At 37.8% G+C, this 19664-nt stretch overlaps 1 protein-coding gene across 1 annotated transcript in view; it reads left to right on the top strand.

Annotated features, from left to right (window-relative positions):
* prpf8 (pre-mRNA processing factor 8) overlaps positions 1-19664 on the top strand; it is a 42833-nt gene that overhangs the window by 11763 nt on the left and 11406 nt on the right. Inside the window, exons 11-33 of the mRNA XM_072243574.1 lie at positions 457-576; positions 1816-1950; positions 3730-3859; positions 4079-4275; positions 4729-4935; positions 6021-6184; positions 6333-6459; positions 6606-6798; positions 7358-7545; positions 8087-8325; positions 9339-9485; positions 10503-10713; positions 11237-11353; positions 11661-11908; positions 12179-12358; positions 12439-12574; positions 14652-14821; positions 14961-15090; positions 15180-15326; positions 15631-15791; positions 17582-17773; positions 18074-18311; positions 19536-19664. Coding sequence (XP_072099675.1) covers positions 457-576; positions 1816-1950; positions 3730-3859; positions 4079-4275; positions 4729-4935; positions 6021-6184; positions 6333-6459; positions 6606-6798; positions 7358-7545; positions 8087-8325; positions 9339-9485; positions 10503-10713; positions 11237-11353; positions 11661-11908; positions 12179-12358; positions 12439-12574; positions 14652-14821; positions 14961-15090; positions 15180-15326; positions 15631-15791; positions 17582-17773; positions 18074-18311; positions 19536-19664 — 3906 coding nt within the window. The remainder of the gene's footprint in view (positions 1-456; positions 577-1815; positions 1951-3729; positions 3860-4078; positions 4276-4728; positions 4936-6020; positions 6185-6332; positions 6460-6605; positions 6799-7357; positions 7546-8086; positions 8326-9338; positions 9486-10502; positions 10714-11236; positions 11354-11660; positions 11909-12178; positions 12359-12438; positions 12575-14651; positions 14822-14960; positions 15091-15179; positions 15327-15630; positions 15792-17581; positions 17774-18073; positions 18312-19535) is intronic.

Raw genomic sequence — 19664 nt, 5'->3', positions numbered from 1 at the left:
CTGTTGGAATTCATGGGATACAATTAATTGATATCACATTTGAATTCTGTAACCACAACAGAATGCAAAGACTAAATGCATTGGTGTTAGTTAGCCTCGTTTGTAATTATTTAGCATACTAAGCTAAATATTCATCTACATCATTTTTGAACAAATTAAATAACAACTTCTATTTGGTGATAAGTTAGTACATATTTCCAAGCCATAGTCCAGTGACTTGCATGCATATCATGGTAAAATGGATATCACTTTTCAGGTTTAAATTAAGCTGAGTCTTTGTTATTAAGCATTTACTAAAATTACCACAGCTCATTTCAAATAATGAGAATAGCCTCACATGATGTGGGGCAATATTTATTGTAAATGAAAACTTAAGTAAAGCATAGTAATGCAACTGTGAGTGGAAAATTCAGTTTTAAAGTGTCTAAGATATTTTCTCTGACTTAATTTTCACAGGAGCGTAAAAAGTCAAGATTTGGTAATGCATTCCATTTGTGCCGTGAGGTGCTACGTTTGACGAAGCTTGTTGTTGATAGTCATGTTCAATACAGATTGGGGAACGTGGATGCTTTTCAGGTACAACAAACATAAAAAGATTATTGGGATTTTATAAAAGAAAGGTTTAATTTTAAAGTAATATTAAATGCAATCTTTTTCCAGTCACTTTGTTCTTTTATCCTATCTTCAATCAACATTTACGTAACCATAATCATTTGTGTACTAATCTTGTTTGTGGCATGATGAGGTAATGGTTAGCACAACACTACAGAGCAAGCAATTATGGTTCAATTCCCACCGCTGTCTGTAAGGAGTTTATACGTTCTCCCCGTGACCGCATGGGTTTCCTCCAGATGCTCCGATTTCCTCTCACATTCCAAAGGTGTGCATGTTAGGGTTACTAAGTTGTGGCCATGCTATGTTGGTGTCAGAGGCATGACAGCACTTCTGGGCTAACCCAGCACATCCTCGGATGTGTTGATTGTTGACGTAAAGAACGGATTTCACTGTATGTTACAATCTTTCCATGTACATGTGACAAATAAAATTCATCTTTACGGAGCCTGTGGTAGGTAAAATCAGTGATACTGGCGACCAACTATTATATTTTAGGGCTTTTGTCAAGTTCATTTACTTGTTAATCAAGAAGCTGACACGATACTTTTCAGACATTGCTGTGATTTTTGGCTAATTCTATGATGAAGACTATTACTTTTGTCATGCATAATCACTTACTTAAATTCTTTTAAATTCCTGAAGCCTTCGGTCTCATCAGAGTTTGGACTTGTGCAGACTGACTGTGGTAAACAGTATCCAAAAATGTTATGTACATCAGAATATTCCTACTGGTTTTCCTCTGTGTGCAGGAATAATGGGTTGTTCTCAGGGCTACAAAACTGTCTCTGCTGTGCTCCTGCACTGACACTAACCAGATGTCCACGTGTTAGCATGATCTCACTTCACACTGAGAATGTCTCTATTTCTAATTCTTTTACTTCCACCTTTCTCTCTTGACTGTCTATCGTAATTAATAGTGACACCTCACCTTTTGTGGGTACATTTAGGCTACGTAGCAATATCAAAGCATATTCATTTTGCTGTGTAGGTACTGGAGTAAAAATCTGAAGCAGGGTTACTTTCCATTTTGTATTCTTTGAGTGTAAGAACCAGAAGTTTTGTGTGATAGTGCACCAATACTAAATATGGAGAGTGTAGATGCACTGTTATTTTTATTAAGGAATAGATTGAAGTATTTTTACATAAAATAATAGCTGGGCACTAAATCAAAGTAATTTAGGTTTATTCTTTGCATTTTAGTTGTCAGATGGGTTGCAGTATATCTTTGCTCATGTGGGACAACTGACAGGAATGTACAGGTACAAGTACAAGCTGATGAGGCAAATCCGAATGTGTAAAGATCTGAAGCACCTTATCTATTACAGATTTAACACGGTACGTATACAGTTTTATATCATGTCTGACGAATCTTATAGAATTTTTTGAGGATGTAACTAGTAGAGTGGATAGGGGAGAACCAGTGGATGTGGTATATTTGGATTTTCAAAAGGCTTTTGACAAGGTCCCACACAGGAGATTAGTGTGCAAACTTTAAAGCACGCGGTACTGGGGGTAAGGTATTGATGTGGATAGAGAATTGGTTGGCAGACAGGAAGCAAAGAGTGGGAATAAATGGGACCTTTTCAGAATGGCAGGCTAGTTGGGTACCGCAAGGCTCAGTGCTGGGATCCCCGTTTTTTTCCAATATATATTAATGACTTAGACGATGGAATTAAATGCAGCATCTCCAGGTTTGCAGATGACACGAAGCTGGGCAGCAGTGTTAGCTGTGAGGAGGATGCTGAGAGGATGCAGGGTGACTTGGATAGGTTAGGTGAGTGGGCAAATTCATGGCAGATGCAGTTTAGTGTGGATAAATGTGAGGTTATCCACTTTGGTGGCAAAAACAGGAAAACAGATTATTATCTGAATGGTGGCCGATTAGGAAAAGGGGAGGTGCAACGAGACCTGGGTGTCATTATACACCAGTCATTGAAAGTGGGCATGCAGGTACAGCAGGCGGTGAAATAGGCGAATGGTATGCTGGCATTCATAGCAAGAAGATTCGAGTACAGGAGCAGGGAGATACTACTGCAGTTGTACAAGGCCTTGGTGAGACCACACCTGGAGTATTGTGTGCAGTTTTGGTCCCCTAATCTGAGGAAAGACATTCTTGCCATAGAGGGAGTACAAAGAAGGTTCACCAGATTGATTCCTGGGATGGCAGGACTTTCATATGATGAAAGACTGGATTGACTAGGCTTATACTCGCTGGAATTTAGAAGATTGAAGGGGGGATCTTATTGAAACGTATAAAATCCTAAAGGGATTGGACAGGCTAGATGCAGGAAGATTGTTCCTGATGTTGGGGAAGTCCAGAATGAGGGATCACAGTTTGAGGATAAAGGGGAAGCCTTTTAAGAGCGAGAGGAGGAAAAACTTCTTCACACAGAGAGTGGTGAATCTGTGGAATTCTCTGCCACAGGAAACAGTTGAGGCCAGTTCATTGGCTATATTTAAGAGAAGGCAGGTACAGGGTTCTGAGTTGGATGATCAGCCATGATCATACTGAATGGTGGTGCAGGCTCGAAGGGCTGAATGGCCTACTCCTGCACCTATTTTCTATGTTTCTATGTTATATAACTAATTAAACCTGAAATTATATGTACATGTCATATCCTTACAATTTTGACAGGTCTTCAGTAGATTGGTGTGTTACTACCTTGGGGAATATTTATTACCTTTAATGGTGTAAATGCATTAATGATGTTTTGACAGCAGTTTCTTAAACCAGAAGCAAATGTTATACTCTTCCCACCCATATAAACACATTGGAAAACTTATCACTCATTAATTGTGAATATAGATGTTCTGTTTTTACACTTCTGCTTTCTCTTAGCTTCAACATGTTCCTTGCTTGTTTTTCTTTATCTGAAACAATTGCATTTTCTTTAGTGTGACTGGTTTTCAATATATAATGAACAGTAATATATAAAACTTAGAGTATATTAGGATAACATCGTGCAGTGTAAGGCTCCTTTGCTACTTGTATTTAAGAATGCACAAGTCACCCTGTGACCACCAGCATGAGGGGAAAAGTATTCAAATCAGACTGCTGTAAAAGATGTACGCTGTTTGCTACCAATTAATGTTCAGGTCATTTTAATTTAACAGGGGCCAGTTGGCAAGGGGCCTGGCTGTGGATTTTGGGCTGCTGGCTGGAGAGTGTGGCTTTTCTTCATGAGGGGCATTACTCCTCTGCTGGAGAGGTGGTTGGGAAATTTACTTGCCAGACAGTTTGAAGGTTTGTAAAACTTCTGTATTTTATATTTTAAAAAAAGCATTTGTGTAAGCTTGCTACAAAAGCAAAACTGTTTTGGAACTCAGTCGCTTAATTTACTACTTGCCCTCTTATTGACTCAAAATAACATCTATAAATTTTCTGCAACGGCAAATCTTTGAAGTAATGTATTTCCTTTTTCATTTCTCTAAATCCTCCACTTCTCAATCTTGCTTTGGCTAGGCCGTCATTCCAAGGGGGTAGCTAAGACTGTGACCAAACAGCGTGTGGAGTCTCACTTTGACCTGGAGTTAAGAGCAGCTGTCATGCATGATATCCTAGATATGATGCCTGAAGGAATCAAGCAAAACAAGGCCAGAACAATCTTGCAGCATCTAAGTGAGGCATGGAGATGCTGGAAAGCAAATATTCCTTGGAAGGTACGACATTTAAAGAACACATGAGCAGCCTATTATATTGACATTCAAGAATGTACTGTTAAATAACTGTTCCTTTCAATATTGACATTCAAGAATGTACTGTTGAATAACTGTTCCTTTCAACACTTGTTTGATGATTAACTTAATAGTTGTGTGAATAACTCAGTAATCCTTATTGTCCATATGGGCTTGGGAGGAGGGAAAAGAAATTGAAAATTCTTAATGCAAAAAATTAATTTATGACCTTGTGTTTAAGTGTGACATTTATGGCATTCATTTAGACGTAGTGTTTCCTTACCCATGGTTTTGCTGTGAGGATGTAAAAGAATTAATTGTAACATTTATTTTGTCTTAAGTGGAATATACTGTAGTTGGCTCGAAGTCAAATTCTGAGGCTAAAATGTATAAAAATAATTTGCTTTTATCATTTATGATTTGATTCTTTTGTAATAGGTTCCAGGTCTGCCAACTCCAATTGAGAACATGATCCTGCGGTACGTAAAAGCCAAAGCTGATTGGTGGACAAATACTGCTCATTACAACAGGGAGCGCATTCGTCGTGGTGCAACTGTTGACAAAACTGTTTGCAAAAAAAACCTAGGCCGTCTTACCAGATTGTACTTGAAGGCAGAACAAGAAAGACAGCACAATTACCTAAAAGTGAGTTTTGCCCACTGAATCTCACAGCTACTTGGACCATACCTCTTCCCACTCTGTCACTTATAAAAATGCCATCCTCTTCTCTCAGTTCCTCTGTATCTGCCACATCTGCTCTCAGGATGAGGTTATTCATTCCAGAACTAATGAGATGTCCTCCTTCAAAGAAACAGGCTTCCCTTCCTCCATCAATGCTACCCTCACCTGCGTATCTTCCATTCCGCATATCTGCCCATCACCTCGTCTTCTTGCCACCCACCAGTGATGGGGTTCCTCTCATCCTCACCTAGCAGCCCATTAGCCACTGTGACCAGCGCATACTTTTCTCTATAACATCCACCATCTCCAATGGGATACTCACCCCCCCCCCAGCTTTCCACAGGGATTGTTTCCCTTTCTTCCATGTTCCTCTGTCTTCTCCTGTCAGATTCCCACTTCTCCAACCCTTTATCTTTCACCTATCAACTTCCCAGCTCTTTACTTCACCCTCTCCCTCTCCCAGTTTCACCTATCACCTACCACCTTGTACTTCTTCCCTCCCCCCACCTTCTTGCTCTAACTTCTCTTCTTTTTTTTCAGTCCTGATGAAGAGTCTCAACCCGAAAAGTTGACTGTTTACTCTTTTCCATAGATGCTGCCTAGTCTGCTGAGTTCCAGCATTTTGTGTTTGTTGTTTGGATTTCCAGCATTTGCAGATTTGCTCGCCTTTGCAGTTTGATATGCTGTTGTTAAATTTAGTTTAGCTTTGAAGTTTCCATGAAAATCTATAAATTGCTCCATGTTTAAGTAGTGTCAGTCTTCTTACTGATTAAAATGAAATACTTAATGTTCAATATTAGTGTTTTAAAAATTGAGGATGTTCTGAGAATCCTTAAGTTGCCTTGAATTATCTTTATTTATTTATTTTAATAGTACTGTAAAACTAATCAGCATTCATGAGCTGTATCCAGTCACTAAAAGTAATGCTTGTGATTTTAGGTTGAGTTTGGATTTAATTGTGATCAGCTTTGGTCAGCATAGAGTCTATTTCTCTTAAAAGCTTAGCTTTGTCTGCAAATCTCATTTAACTCCCTTTGTGTGCTGAATAGGATGGCCCCTACATTACTGCCGAAGAAGCTGTTGCCATCTATACAACCACAGTGCATTGGTTGGAGAGCAGACGTTTCTCACCCATTCCTTTCCCTCCACTTTCATACAAACATGATACAAAGCTTCTGATCTTGGCTCTGGAGAGACTCAAGGAAGCTTATAGGTAAAGATATATGTATGTGATTGAACAGCATATTCAAATGACTTTTCATTATTAATGTGAATTCAGTTTGTTTATATCTGATTTGTTGAAAATGAAATGATTTAAAATGAATGAAGGTTTACCTTTGATGTCTTGTTCTTAATTTCAGTGTGAAATCGAGGTTAAACCAATCACAGAGAGAGGAACTTGGTCTAATTGAACAAGCTTATGATAACCCTCATGAAGCTTTGTCCAGAATTAAACGTCACTTACTTACACAGAGAGCTTTTAAGGAGGTTTGTGAGAAGTCACATGCAAAGTCATACCCATGTTGTGATAATATAAAGTTATCTTGTATTTGCTGATTAATTTATGATGCAACAGTTTTCATTTTCACACTCAATATCAGAATGCCTTTTTTCCAATCTTTCTATCCTGACAGGTTGGCATTGAATTTATGGATCTGTACAGCCATCTGGTGCCAGTTTATGATGTGGAGCCCCTGGAGAAGATCACTGACGCTTACCTCGATCAGTACTTGTGGTATGAAGCTGACAAGCGGCGGTTATTTCCCCCGTGGATTAAGCCAGCTGATACTGAACCACCTCCATCACTTGTATATAAATGGTGCCAAGGTATGTTTAGAGTTTTCCTGAAAAGCTGTGCTGCTTGCCAATTTTTAGATTTCATTCATTAACATTACTTTCGTTTAATAATAGAGCATAATTGCATACTAAAGCATTAGGACATGTATCAATTTATTTTACTGTTTTTATATAGTAAATGTTATGAAACATATATGTTGCTAACTTAATGAGCACTACTGAGTTATGTTCACAGTACTAAATTTTAGATGAAACTACCTGTTAACAAAAACAAAATGTAATTGTCAAATATTTATTTGCATTTTCAATTTTCACTCACTTCTAAGAACACTCCAATAAAGTAAAACTGCTTGAAGAAGCACATATCATCTTCTAGTAGCAATGCGTTTAAATTTCATTTATGACATTTCTTATAATAATACATAACTGCTACCCTTCTAGATGAGCACTCTGCTAAATATGTTCCTTTTGGGGAAATGAAGTAGTGCAGATTTGGAACCATATATTTTGATACATCTTAGAAATCAAAGATTGTATTAACATTTGATTATTTGAAAATATATCATTATGGGATGGTTATTTAATGCAGGTATCAACAATCTTCAGGATGTGTGGGAGACAGGTGATGGTGAATGCAACGTCATGTTAGAGTCACGATTTGAGAAAATGTATGAGAAAATTGATCTGACTTTGCTGAACAGATTGCTTCGTCTGATTGTGGATCACAACATTGCTGATTATATGACAGCTAAGAACAATGTTGTTATTAATTACAAGGTATGTGTAATTTCTATTACAGTGACTATCCTTTGCTGGCTTTTTCACTTTATTGACAAATGCTGATATTAAACCAAATTACATGTGTAAGAGATTTTTGAATTATTTAAAATGGATCAGAAAGCTTCCATGTCAGGTACATATAAGAGTCAATTAAAAATGTAAGAACTTTGTTAATGGGTTAGGGTTGGGGTTATGGAATATATTTTAACAATAATATATTTCATTAAGCAATGTCTGTAAGAACACCATGGAAATGAATTTATGGTCCTTGTTCCTCTTAAGTATAACTGAAATAGATTTTTAAAATGCTTATCTTAGCATGTTGTATCTTAAAGCTTCAGTCTACTGAGTGGAGTTATTGGAAAATTTCGCTAACATGAAGTCAAACACATAAAGTATTTTCTCAAGTATTTTGGTGATTTATTGTTTTCACTTCTGGAGACCAGTCTTTTGTGAACTGGAGGAGATACTGTAATATAAGTTCATTGAATCTGTCTGGAGTATTGTTACTTGGAATGGATTTTTTCCCATGTGATAGGACATGAACCACACCAATTCCTATGGTATTATTCGAGGACTCCAATTTGCCTCATTCATAGTCCAGTACTATGGGCTAGTGCTGGATCTGCTGGTATTGGGTCTCCATCGAGCCAGTGAAATGGCTGGCCCACCACAAATGCCAAATGATTTTCTGAGTTATCAAGATGTTGCTACAGAAGTTGCTCATCCAGTCAGGCTTTTCTGCAGATATATTGAGCGTATTCACATTTTCTTCAGGTAAGCAGTTTCCTTAACCTATAAAACTTGTTCTTTAATGTATAAAGCTTATTCCTTGTGGATTATCACTATTCCTCTAAACAACCTTAGAACTTGTTACCAAAATATGGATCTGAATGCACATATTCTTTTTAAAAATGGCAATCTATTTTAAACTTGGACTTACCAGACTTTGCTGATAATTGCCACGTAATTTTGCAGTCTTGAGTTTTGCCTAGAAATATTGTTTTAATGTTTTCAGTGTTTTTTGTATTATATTAATACAAAGTCTTAAAGTGGCTCCTTTTTCATTAAAACACTATTTTGCAATGAGAGTCTTCTAGATGTTGGTGACAGTAGAGTTCTTTTCCAGGAAGAGAGACTGAGAAATATCTGCGTTTGATCATGTAAGTCAGCCCAACAGTGATCTCTGAAGTAGGTGCCTAGCTGTTTTGTTGTCCAATCACCTACTTTGGAGATTACTGTTGTGCTGACTTGCATGAAGTAAAAGAAATAAAATCATGCTTAGCTACTTAAAGGTTCAAAGATCGAATTTAATGTCAGAGAAATGTAGACAATATACCTCCTGAAATGCTTTCTCTTCGCAAACATCCACGAAAACAGAGAAGTACCCCAAAGACCCCCCCCCCCGCTCCCCCCTCCCAAGCAATGACCCCCCCCTCCCCCACCAGTAAAAACAAAAGTGTATGGGTAGCATCACCGAGCCCAAATGTGTGCTAAGCAATAGCAAAGACACAGACCAAGGTTACCCCAAAGGCTTCGCATTTCATTCGACATTCGACAAACCACAGATCCTCTCTCTCCCTGGCAAGGGAGAGGGAGGTGTCCCCCATTTTCACAGCGAGCAGATTTGTTGTCAAATCATGATTTTGTTTCTTTTTTTTTGCGCTTAAATGATTGTTGTGGTTACGTGTGATATTCAAGTTGTTCTTAAAACATGAAATTGAGCTTTAGACCTGAACTGATTAAAAGTACATTTCTTCAAGTGCGTGTTTCACAATCTACACTTACAGATTTACAGCTGATGAAGCCAGGGACTTGATTCAGCGCTACTTGACAGAACATCCTGATCCAAACAATGAGAACATTGTAGGATATAATAACAAGAAGTGTTGGCCAAGAGATGCACGTATGAGACTTATGAAGCATGATGTCAATCTGTAAGTATTATGTTTTAAGTGGTTGCCAAGTGTTTTTCCTGCTACTTTTTGAAGCATTTGCCTGGTCCCTGCCTTTATTATTACTGTGCAAGTTGCAATACAGAATTTTGTTTTCCCTTAAAATCCATTGGAACAAGTATGTTGCTTTTTCTCCCCATCCCAGCTAAAGGAAAATTATTTACTTGAATTTGATGCTTTTGTACTATTGTCGGATTCTATAGGGTAGTTCTCAGAAACATGTAGTGCAAAACCATGTGGGAAGTGATGCTTCATAAATTTTAAGTTGTGTTAGATGTTTCATTTTGACAAGATTCTCAATTGTTTGTTAGTTAAAGCAGTGCATTGAAACTGCATGGGCAGAGCACCTTGAATTCAACTTCCTATGAACTTAACTGTTGACAATGCAGTGCAGTAGTCATAATACAGTATTGTGATGTTATTTGCTCTGTTAAACTAACGTGCTGTCGCACACTATTTTCTTATGGAAGAGCAAAGCAGTTTTGCCATTTTTCCATTTGACCTGTCAGTCAGCATTACAACCAGCAGATTAAGCAGCTGTTATCAAGTACTTAATGTATACGGGACTGTGTTGCATGCAGAAGACTACAACATTAGATTAGCCCTCATAAGGATAAATGTTTTTCCTTTTGGGATATTATAAGCCTATGAAATATGCTTTATAACTGCCAGTTGTTTTCTTTTCCCTTTGTCAGAATGTTCTAGACTTGATCCAAATAATTATGGGTCAAATCTAGAACATTCTTCTTTTCATTTGGAAACATGAATTGAGTGATTTATTGCAATCACAGCCTTATCACAACAGGTGATAACACCACAAGTTATTAGGACTATCTGTTAGAAGCCAGTGAAATTCAGATCCATTTAAAAGCTCTTGTATCCCATATTTATGTTTAATCAGTAATATAGTTTGAACTGATCGTTTAGTCCAGTCTCTGAAGTATTGTCTTTTTTCATGCTAGCTGTCTTTAATTGCTTACTGTATATCACACCTTTTAGGGGACGAGCAGTGTTTTGGGATATCAAGAACCGGCTGCCTAGGTCTGTTACCACCATTCAGTGGGAAAACAGCTTTGTCTCTGTCTACAGCAAAGACAATCCCAATTTGCTATTTAACATGTCGGGCTTTGAGTGTCGCATCCTTCCCAAATGTCGCACAAGCTATGAGGAATTCACTCATAAAGATGGAGTTTGGAACTTGCAAAATGAGGTATAAAGCATTATGTATCAGTAGAAACGTTGTGGAATATTTCTATTAATTTAAGCAATACTGGATGTATTTTTGTTACCCGACCTATCTCTATATCTTATGGTCTTGGCACCCACCTATGGCTGAAAAATTCCAGGCATGCATTAAGCAGACAATGAGGCTGGCAATTACTGAGAGAACTCAAATCAAATAGAAGCAAACATATAGCATTTTCCATTCTCAAAACAGTATTTTATTCACATTTTTTGAAAACACACTCATCTTGGATGACCTGGAGAATATCTCCAATGTTCTTGCAAACATTTGTCCTATAAACCACATCACCTAAGACAGAGTAACTTGAAGTTTCATCGTAGTCTTTATGAGGCTTACAGTGCACAAATTAGCTGTTGAATTGGAATGCAAAATAATGACTGCATTTAACTTAACATGCTGCGAAACAGATTGACATAGCCCTTGGGGCCCAAGCACGTGCATTTGACCTGCAATCCAAATGCAAATTCTTTCATAATTTGTAATTCAGGTTACCAAAGAGCGTACAGCACAATGCTTCCTCAGAGTGGACGATGAATCTATGCAGCGTTTCCATAACAGAGTACGGCAGATCCTCATGGCTTCTGGTTCCACCACTTTCACCAAGGTATGGTTCCTTTATACTTTTTCATTTCAAGGAATGGAAATGTTGCAAGGTTTGAATAAGGGGCTAGTCAAGTAAATTCAAATAAGAGAGTTTGCAGAAAGTCCTTAAACACATTTTCTTTCGTGTGGTTTACCCACCTGTAGTTGGGTGCAGTGTAAATTTAGATTGTGGTGAAGATCTGTTGTTGTTTACCAGTGGCGAAAAAAATGTAAACATTTTCATAACAAGGTATCAGAACCAGAGGAAATAGAAAAATGTTAACTTGTTTACTTGGATGTTCCAATGGTAATCTTTTATGCTTTTCTAGATTGTGAACAAGTGGAACACTGCACTGATTGGTTTGATGACCTATTTCCGTGAAGCAGTGGTTAACACTCAGGAGCTCTTGGACCTATTGGTGAAATGTGAGAACAAGATCCAGACGCGTATTAAGATTGGTTTGAATTCCAAGATGCCAAGTCGTTTCCCTCCTGTAGTGTTCTACACTCCCAAGGAGCTTGGTGGTCTTGGAATGCTCTCAATGGGCCATGTTCTCATACCACAATCCGATTTGAGGTACTGTTTCGATACAAATTTCTACTTCATGAATTTAAAGAAACAGCGTAAAGTACTCTGTTTCTGTGCATTGTTTAATTTGTACAAAAAGTAAACATATAGTAGAAACGATTATTTCAAATAACATTATATCAGTAATCTTGATGTCTTGCTGATAATTTTAAATAATAAATATGACATTTTTTAGAATTATATTTTTGGGCTATAAAGATTCATGTTTTTAAGTTCTGTTACATTTTATGCATTTATACTTAATTTGTTATGTTTCAGATGGTCCAAGCAGACAGATGTGGGCATCACTCATTTCCGATCAGGCATGAATCATGAAGAGGACCAACTGATTCCTAATCTTTATCGTTATATTCAGCCCTGGGAGAGTGAATTCATTGATTCACAAAGAGTGTGGGCAGAATATGCACTGAAACGACAGGAAGCCATAGCACAAAATAGGTAAGTTGTGAGTTTATGTGAAGCCCTAATAGTGATAAGTTTCTATTTTGTTATACTTCATAAACCTTTCCTTATTTCAGGCGGTTAACTTTGGAAGATTTAGAAGACTCCTGGGATAGAGGTATCCCACGCATTAACACATTATTCCAAAAGGATAGGCACACTCTGGCTTACGATAAGGGTTGGAGAGTAAGAACTGATTTCAAACAATACCAGGTATGTGTTAATGTTTCAGTAAGACATTTTGTTCCTGGCTTTGGTGACCTCCATGCAATTCACTGCTGCTCTAAAGCTGTGCATCTGTACCAAAAATCTACAAAATCAAACCTCTAATGAGAAACTATAAGCTTCAGTATTTTGCTCCAAAAGCACATTTGTGGATGGGTGCTGCCATTTTTGCACTGTATCTGAAAGTTTCATGTCTTAGTATTTGGAATTACACCAAGTTCAATATTTTGCTTGAGGGATTGCTGATTAATCTGGCGAAGTTTAGACAGTATATATTTGAACCATACAAATGACTATACGATCTCTGACTTATGCTATAACCAACTCTTAGCGGTAGTGATAAGTGGTCATGGCAGAATCATCATACCTCTCTAATAATGATGAAAAAGATGACCCAGAATTCATATTTCTGAAAGGGGATAAAAAGTTTAGATTTGCCTATGCCTTGTAAGAATAAGGTCATCACAGTCAGTTATACTGTTCCATGGTTCTTTGCCTCTGATTGCAAGGTAAGGTATGGGAGGTGAATGGCAGTTCACCTGAAAAAATGTCTTCCATTTGAGATTCTCTACCACATTTGTGTAGTGCTAGAAGGATTTGATTTGGTAAAGAAATAACAAGAGATAGGTGCCTAGAGTTAAAGCTTGGAATTGATTAATTTTTTTTCCTATAGGCACAAATCTGTTAGTTTCTGGAATTGGGAAAATGTGTTCCAAGGCTGCAGTGCTCCACAGCATCAAAGTTGTACTGAAAGGTTTAATGAAAGCCAGCACTCATGGCACTCAAGTTTCAGTTGTATAGCTTTTTTCACAGATTTTTCTCTCATTACTAACAAAAGAGGCAGGGTCCTGTTTCTGTTTTGCCTCTGCTCACAGTTTGCAGTTGTCTAAACTGGAGAAAGTTTTGTTCTTGCAAGAAGGGAAAACAACACCTGCCTTTCTCCTGTGTCTCTGTTAATGGTCATGAAAAAAAACTAGAATAAAAAGTTTTACTATAAAAAAAAGGAATTGATTAAATTATAAGGAGATTTAACAAATTTTGTTCCTAGAAGATTATAAAATCTATAATTTAATGACCATTGCTTTAGTATTGTGTATCTTTTTTTTTCTTTTTCATGTGCACTGGGATATTTGCTGAACTTAGCCTAAAACAGGCCAGTGGAATTATTAGAAAATTAACAATTTTCGAGGGCACATAAGTAGTACAACTTCACTACATTTTTTATTACGCTTCAATGAGATAGATGAGCTTAGTGCAGTGATAGCAACTTCTCAACATCAAGCGGAATGTCACTTGGAAGGAGCCTCAGATCCCCATGTTCAGTAATTTAAAGTCTGTTTCGTTGCTTTGAAAGAAGTTGTGGCTGCACTCAAACTGTGCTCCATTAAATATGATGTTGGAAAGGCAATAAAGAACACCTTGATCTTTTTCCGCAGTGCAGGATAGGGTTCAGAGATATCTCTTTGCAACCAAAGGTCTTGATATGGGTTTTTTGAACATCAGCTTCAACACGGTCATTCTGTAGCAAGATCGTTTTTTCATTCTTCCTGTTAATTTCTCATTACAAGTGTTCAGGAATGGATTTATTACTCAATCTGGAATTTGGATTAAGACAAAATCCTGAAATCACTGACATGACTTTATGCAGCTCACCCACCTGGACACAGTATACTTGAAGATCATCATCTGGTATTCTTCCTTTCTCTGCCAACTCAGAGAGGCATGGAAATTGAGAAAGGTCACAATGACTGATGTTGCACTTAAATAGGGTTAACTTGGGCAGAAATGTGGAGCCAATTGATTTGACTTTGATAAGATTTACATAATTTCCTTGCAAATGAAGATTAATTTGTGAATAATTCTGACAAATAAACAATGTCATACTTAATGTTTTGAGTTGATTACTGAATGAAGTATTCGAGTCTTCAAAGAATTTCATCACTGTTTCAAAGTGCGCATAAAAACATCTCAGGCCCTTTCCTTTTGAGAGTATTTTGAGTATTAATAGTAAGAAAAATGCAGACTGTGTTGAAAAATAAGTGTAATTAAGATGTGTTGTTCACAGGTGTTGAAGCAGAACCCTTTTTGGTGGACCCATCAAAGACATGATGGCAAGCTATGGAACTTGAACAATTATCGCACTGACATGATCCAAGCACTAGGTGGTGTTGAAGGCATTCTGGAACACACTCTCTTCAAGGGAACTTACTTTCCTACATGGGAGGGTTTATTCTGGTATACCTTTTTCTTTCAAGCTCTATTGTTTAATACATATGTTTGAAGTACATTGTCATCTACTACGCTGAGAAAATGATACTGCTGTATATTTTTAACTTAAATATGAATGCTTAATTTTTTTTAAATGTACTTGTAGGGAAAAGGCAAGTGGCTTTGAGGAATCCATGAAATGGAAGAAACTGACTAATGCCCAGCGATCTGGTTTGAACCAGATTCCCAACAGGAGATTCACTCTTTGGTGGTCACCAACCATCAACAGAGCTAACGTAAGTATCTGTGATTTATTTTGAATTAATGACATTTATTTATGAAATGAGTTTCCAGAAATGAACTTGGAGTATTCTTCCATCTTCAGGTTTACGTAGGTTTCCAGGTGCAGTTAGATTTGACGGGAATTTTTATGCATGGCAAAATACCCACCCTCAAGATTTCCTTGATCCAGATCTTCAGAGCCCATTTGTGGCAAAAGATTCATGAGAGCATTGTTATGGATCTCTGTCAGGTCAGTGTTCGGACTCATACTTAAGTCTTGGGATACTTTAATTGTTTGAAATCCAGCTGAAGGAAGAATGAGTGGAAAGTGCCATAAAAGAACTGGAAGTAAATTTTAAAGTTAACTGAATACGAAAGAGAAAATTGAAGAGGGTTGAAATTTTATTGCATCTGCTGTAAATAATATTTTTTTAATACAATTGAGCTTGGTTTTTAATTTGAAAAATGTGAACCTAATGTTCAAACGTATCTTGATTTCACTTTCTGAAGCATTGCTTAATCAATAAATCTGTGAAATCTATTCTTCTTTGTAGGTCTTTGATCAAGAGTTGGATGCTTTGGAGATTGAGACTGTGCAGAAAGAGACCATCCACCCCAGAAAGTCTTACAAAATGAACTCCTCCTGTGCTGATATACTGCTGTTTGCTTCGTACAAGTGGAATGTTTCCAGACCATCACTACTTGCTGACTCAAAGTGAGTTTATTCCACCATTTTAGTAACATTTAAATAGAAACGGGCCCTTTCCTCTCTAAAGCTTCTTCTACCATTAATTGAGATTGTGGTTGTTCGGTAAGCTAATTCTATTTACTGCCTCTGTTTCCTTATCCTTCACTACCCTTGCTTAACAAGACTATTAATCTCTGAGTTTAAAATCAACAATTGAACCAAGTCCTATTGCCACCATCTTTTTTTCATGGTAACATTTCTTTCCTCATTCCTGAAAGATCTGGCTTTAAATTTTAATTGTGCTCCCTTGGAGAAACAGATCTTATGTGGATAAAAATTTGCTTCTTAATAAATTGAGATATCTTTAAGGCATCCTTTAGTCTTACAAATTTTTGAATGTTTTCTTTTGAATCTCTAGTAATTTAACCTTTGGAACCCAAGTATCATCTTGGTAAATATATGCTGGTACCCAGCAAGGCCATTGTATCCCACCTAAATTGTGGTACTTGTTCGGAACTGCTTTTAGTGCTGAGCTGTCAACTATGCAGTATCTTACGTAGTTGAGGCATAATTGATACCTTGGTGTATTCCATTTCCTTGATTTATTTTTGTACATGGATGTCCTCAAAAAGTTCACTTAAGTTTTTCAATTATTGGATGCTTGCACATGAAACCCCTGGTTTCCTTGGCTGCTTAAGTTTAGGGAAAACACTCTCCGGTTCCGCCAAACTTGTAAGATTGAGACTGCTCTTCCACCCCAAACTCCGGTTTGTGTGGATGCTGTGTAATTTGCTACCCTGTTACAAATTAGTACCATGAAATAACAGGCAGTGCATTGCCTACGATTAAAGGAATTATTTATGAATTTTAACTTAACTAAAGGGTTAGTAAAGAAAAACAAAAAGAAAAGGGCCCATTTTAATTAAACAGTCAAATGTGCACAGTTTGGAGCTCATCTTGAACTTCTCTGTCACTCACGCACTGGACCCTTGATCAACGTGAGAGCACACAACAGTTTCCGAACGTCACTCGCAATACATCTCAATCAAACAGGTTTCCCACCGGATTGTAGGCTACGACTGGTTCTTCCCAGCGTCTTCTCCCTCCATCGACTCTTGAACAAAAGCCTGAGACCAACCTTATTATCCCTCACCTAGAAAACCTCCCCTTAATTGGACAACACACATTCCACATCATCCCTTATCTTCAACACTAACCCAAACGGGCTGAAAGCAGAACAGACTGCTCTTACAGAACTGCGAAATGAAATACCTACATCATAACAATAAAGATGTGAACCAGGGCATTACACATATATTGTAGTTTCATTTAAATTGCAACAAGGCTGCCAAGTTTACTATGGTTCATGTATTTTTCTTATTATTATTATCTTGAATTAAATTGCATATAGTGGCGGGGTGGAGATACTTCTCTACCAAAGGAGGCGTAAGACAGTCCTACCCTCCACTAGCCTGCAGGCTGCCCTTGGGCAAGGTGTAGCACCTGCTTAACCCTTCGACCATGGTCACGTGAAGCCATGGGAACAGATGGTGGATGGTCGTATGAGCAGCTGGTGCATATCACAAGTCTTGGTTATGTGACCATTGACACCAGGCAGACAATCTCTGAGGAGTATTGATAAAAGCTGTGGTCACCTGTCTTGTAAAGACACTGCCCAGAAGAAGCAATGGCAAACCACTTCTATAGAAAAGTTTGCCAGGAACAATCATGGTCGATAGACCATGATCGCCCATATCATATGAGACGGCACATTGATCGTGATGATAGTAATATTTCCTGTTTCCTATTTCTTTTAGAGATGTAATGGACAGCACAACTACTCAGAAATACTGGATAGATATTCAGTTGCGATGGGGTGACTATGACTCTCATGATATTGAGAGATATGCCAGGGCCAAGTTCTTGGACTATACAACCGATAACATGAGTATCTACCCATCCCCAACTGGTGTATTGATTGCCATTGATCTGGCCTATAACTTACACAGGTATGTGTTCAGAATGGTGTGCAACAAAATGTACCTGAAGGGTAAAAGTGTAATTACGTAATTATTCATAATAACTTGCCAATTCAAAGTACTAATGTATAGTACTTAAAAAAATAAAGATATCAACTTAAATAAATAGAACAACTATGTAAGTAGTATTTTTTTAACTGTTCTAAATTACTTGTCATATCAAGCAAAAAAATTAATAAAACATCACATGTTACTGTATTTTTTAGAAATATCTATCTTCGAATTTCCTGGGGGAAAATAGTTACTCATGCCACTCTTTTCATCTTGCAGTGCTTATGGTAACTGGTTTCCAGGTGCCAAGCCTTTGATCCAACAGGCAATGGCAAAGATCATGAAAGCTAATCCAGCTTTGTATGTGTTGAGAGAACGTATTCGAAAGGGTCTACAACTGTACTCTTCTGAACCAACTGAACCTTACCTTTCCTCACAGAATTATGGTGAACTCTTCTCCAACCAAATCATCTGGTTTGTGGATGATACTAATGTGTACCGAGTCACCATTCATAAGGTAAAAAGTACAGAACTTAAATAAAATTTCAAATACAAGAAGCACCAGTCACCATATTTCTCTGTCTATGCTTTTAGTTGCCTCATTAAGGCAGTCAGCATAATCAAAAACGACAACACCCTGGATATTCTCTATTCTCTTCTTTTCTGTTGGGTATTAAGATACAAATGCCTGGCAACTTATACCAACAGCCTCAAGGAGAGTTTCCTCCCCACTGTTAAATGTCTATTGATGGTTCCCTAGGACAGCGGTCCCCAACCACCAGGCTGCAAAGCATGTGTTACCAGGCTGTGAGGAAACGATACGAGTCAGCTGCACCTTTCCTTATTCCCTGTCACGCACTGTTGAACTTGAACATAGGGTTGCCAACTGTCCTGTATTTGCCGGGACATCCCGTATATTGGGCTAAATTGGTTTGTCCTGTATTTCCCCCGCTAAGGTAGAGCATTCCTATGAAACTTTTCGTACTGAAATGGCGTGAAGAGAAGAAGCAAATACCATTAATTTATATGGGAAAAATTTTTGAGCGTTCCCAGACCCAAAAAATAACCTAACAAATCATACCAAATAACACATAAAACTGAAAATAAATAACACTAACATAGAGTAAAAGCAGGAATGATATGATAAATACACAGCCTATATAAAGTAGAAATAATGTACGTACAGTGTAGTCGGGAAGATGAAGGCAAAGCCGATTTGTAGGGAAAAAATTGGCACGTATGCGCACACAGGTGCCCGCACAAGGCTTCATGGTTATGGTAGTCTTTCCTGGGGTAAAGTGTCCCGGGATTTGACTGCTACTTTTGTCCCTTATTTGGGATTGAGAAAGTTGGTGACCCTAACTGTAAAAGCATGTTGAGGTGAGTTTAACCCCACTTGAACATTCTCCCCCCGGTCGGCCGGTCCGCGGTGCAAAAGAGGTTGGGGACCCCTGCCCTAGGACGATAAGATAGACTCTTGGCCTCACAATCTTACATCATTATGATCTCACACCTTAATGTCTACCGGCACTGCACTTTCTCTGTTTCTGTACCACTTTATTCTGCATTCTGTTATTGTTTTACCTTGTTCTACCTCAATACACTCTGTAATGATTTGATCTATATGAACAGTAGGCAAGACAAACATACTGCATCTTTGGTTCATGTGATGATAATATTGCAATTCAACTAAGAGCTAAGCAGTTTCTTTAATTTTGGTCATAATTCTGTTCTTTTACAGACTTTTGAAGGTAACTTAACAACAAAGCCCATCAATGGAGCCATTTTCATTTTCAACCCCAGGACAGGACAGCTGTTCCTTAAAATTATTCACACCTCAGTTTGGGCTGGCCAGAAACGTTTGGGTCAG

Source organism: Mobula birostris, chromosome 25 (assembly GCF_030028105.1).
Source record: "Mobula birostris isolate sMobBir1 chromosome 25, sMobBir1.hap1, whole genome shotgun sequence".
Lineage (NCBI taxonomy): Eukaryota > Metazoa > Chordata > Chondrichthyes > Myliobatiformes > Myliobatidae > Mobula > Mobula birostris.
The sequence above is the reverse complement of the archived record's forward strand: the minus strand, read 5'-3'. Positions and strand labels throughout refer to the sequence as shown.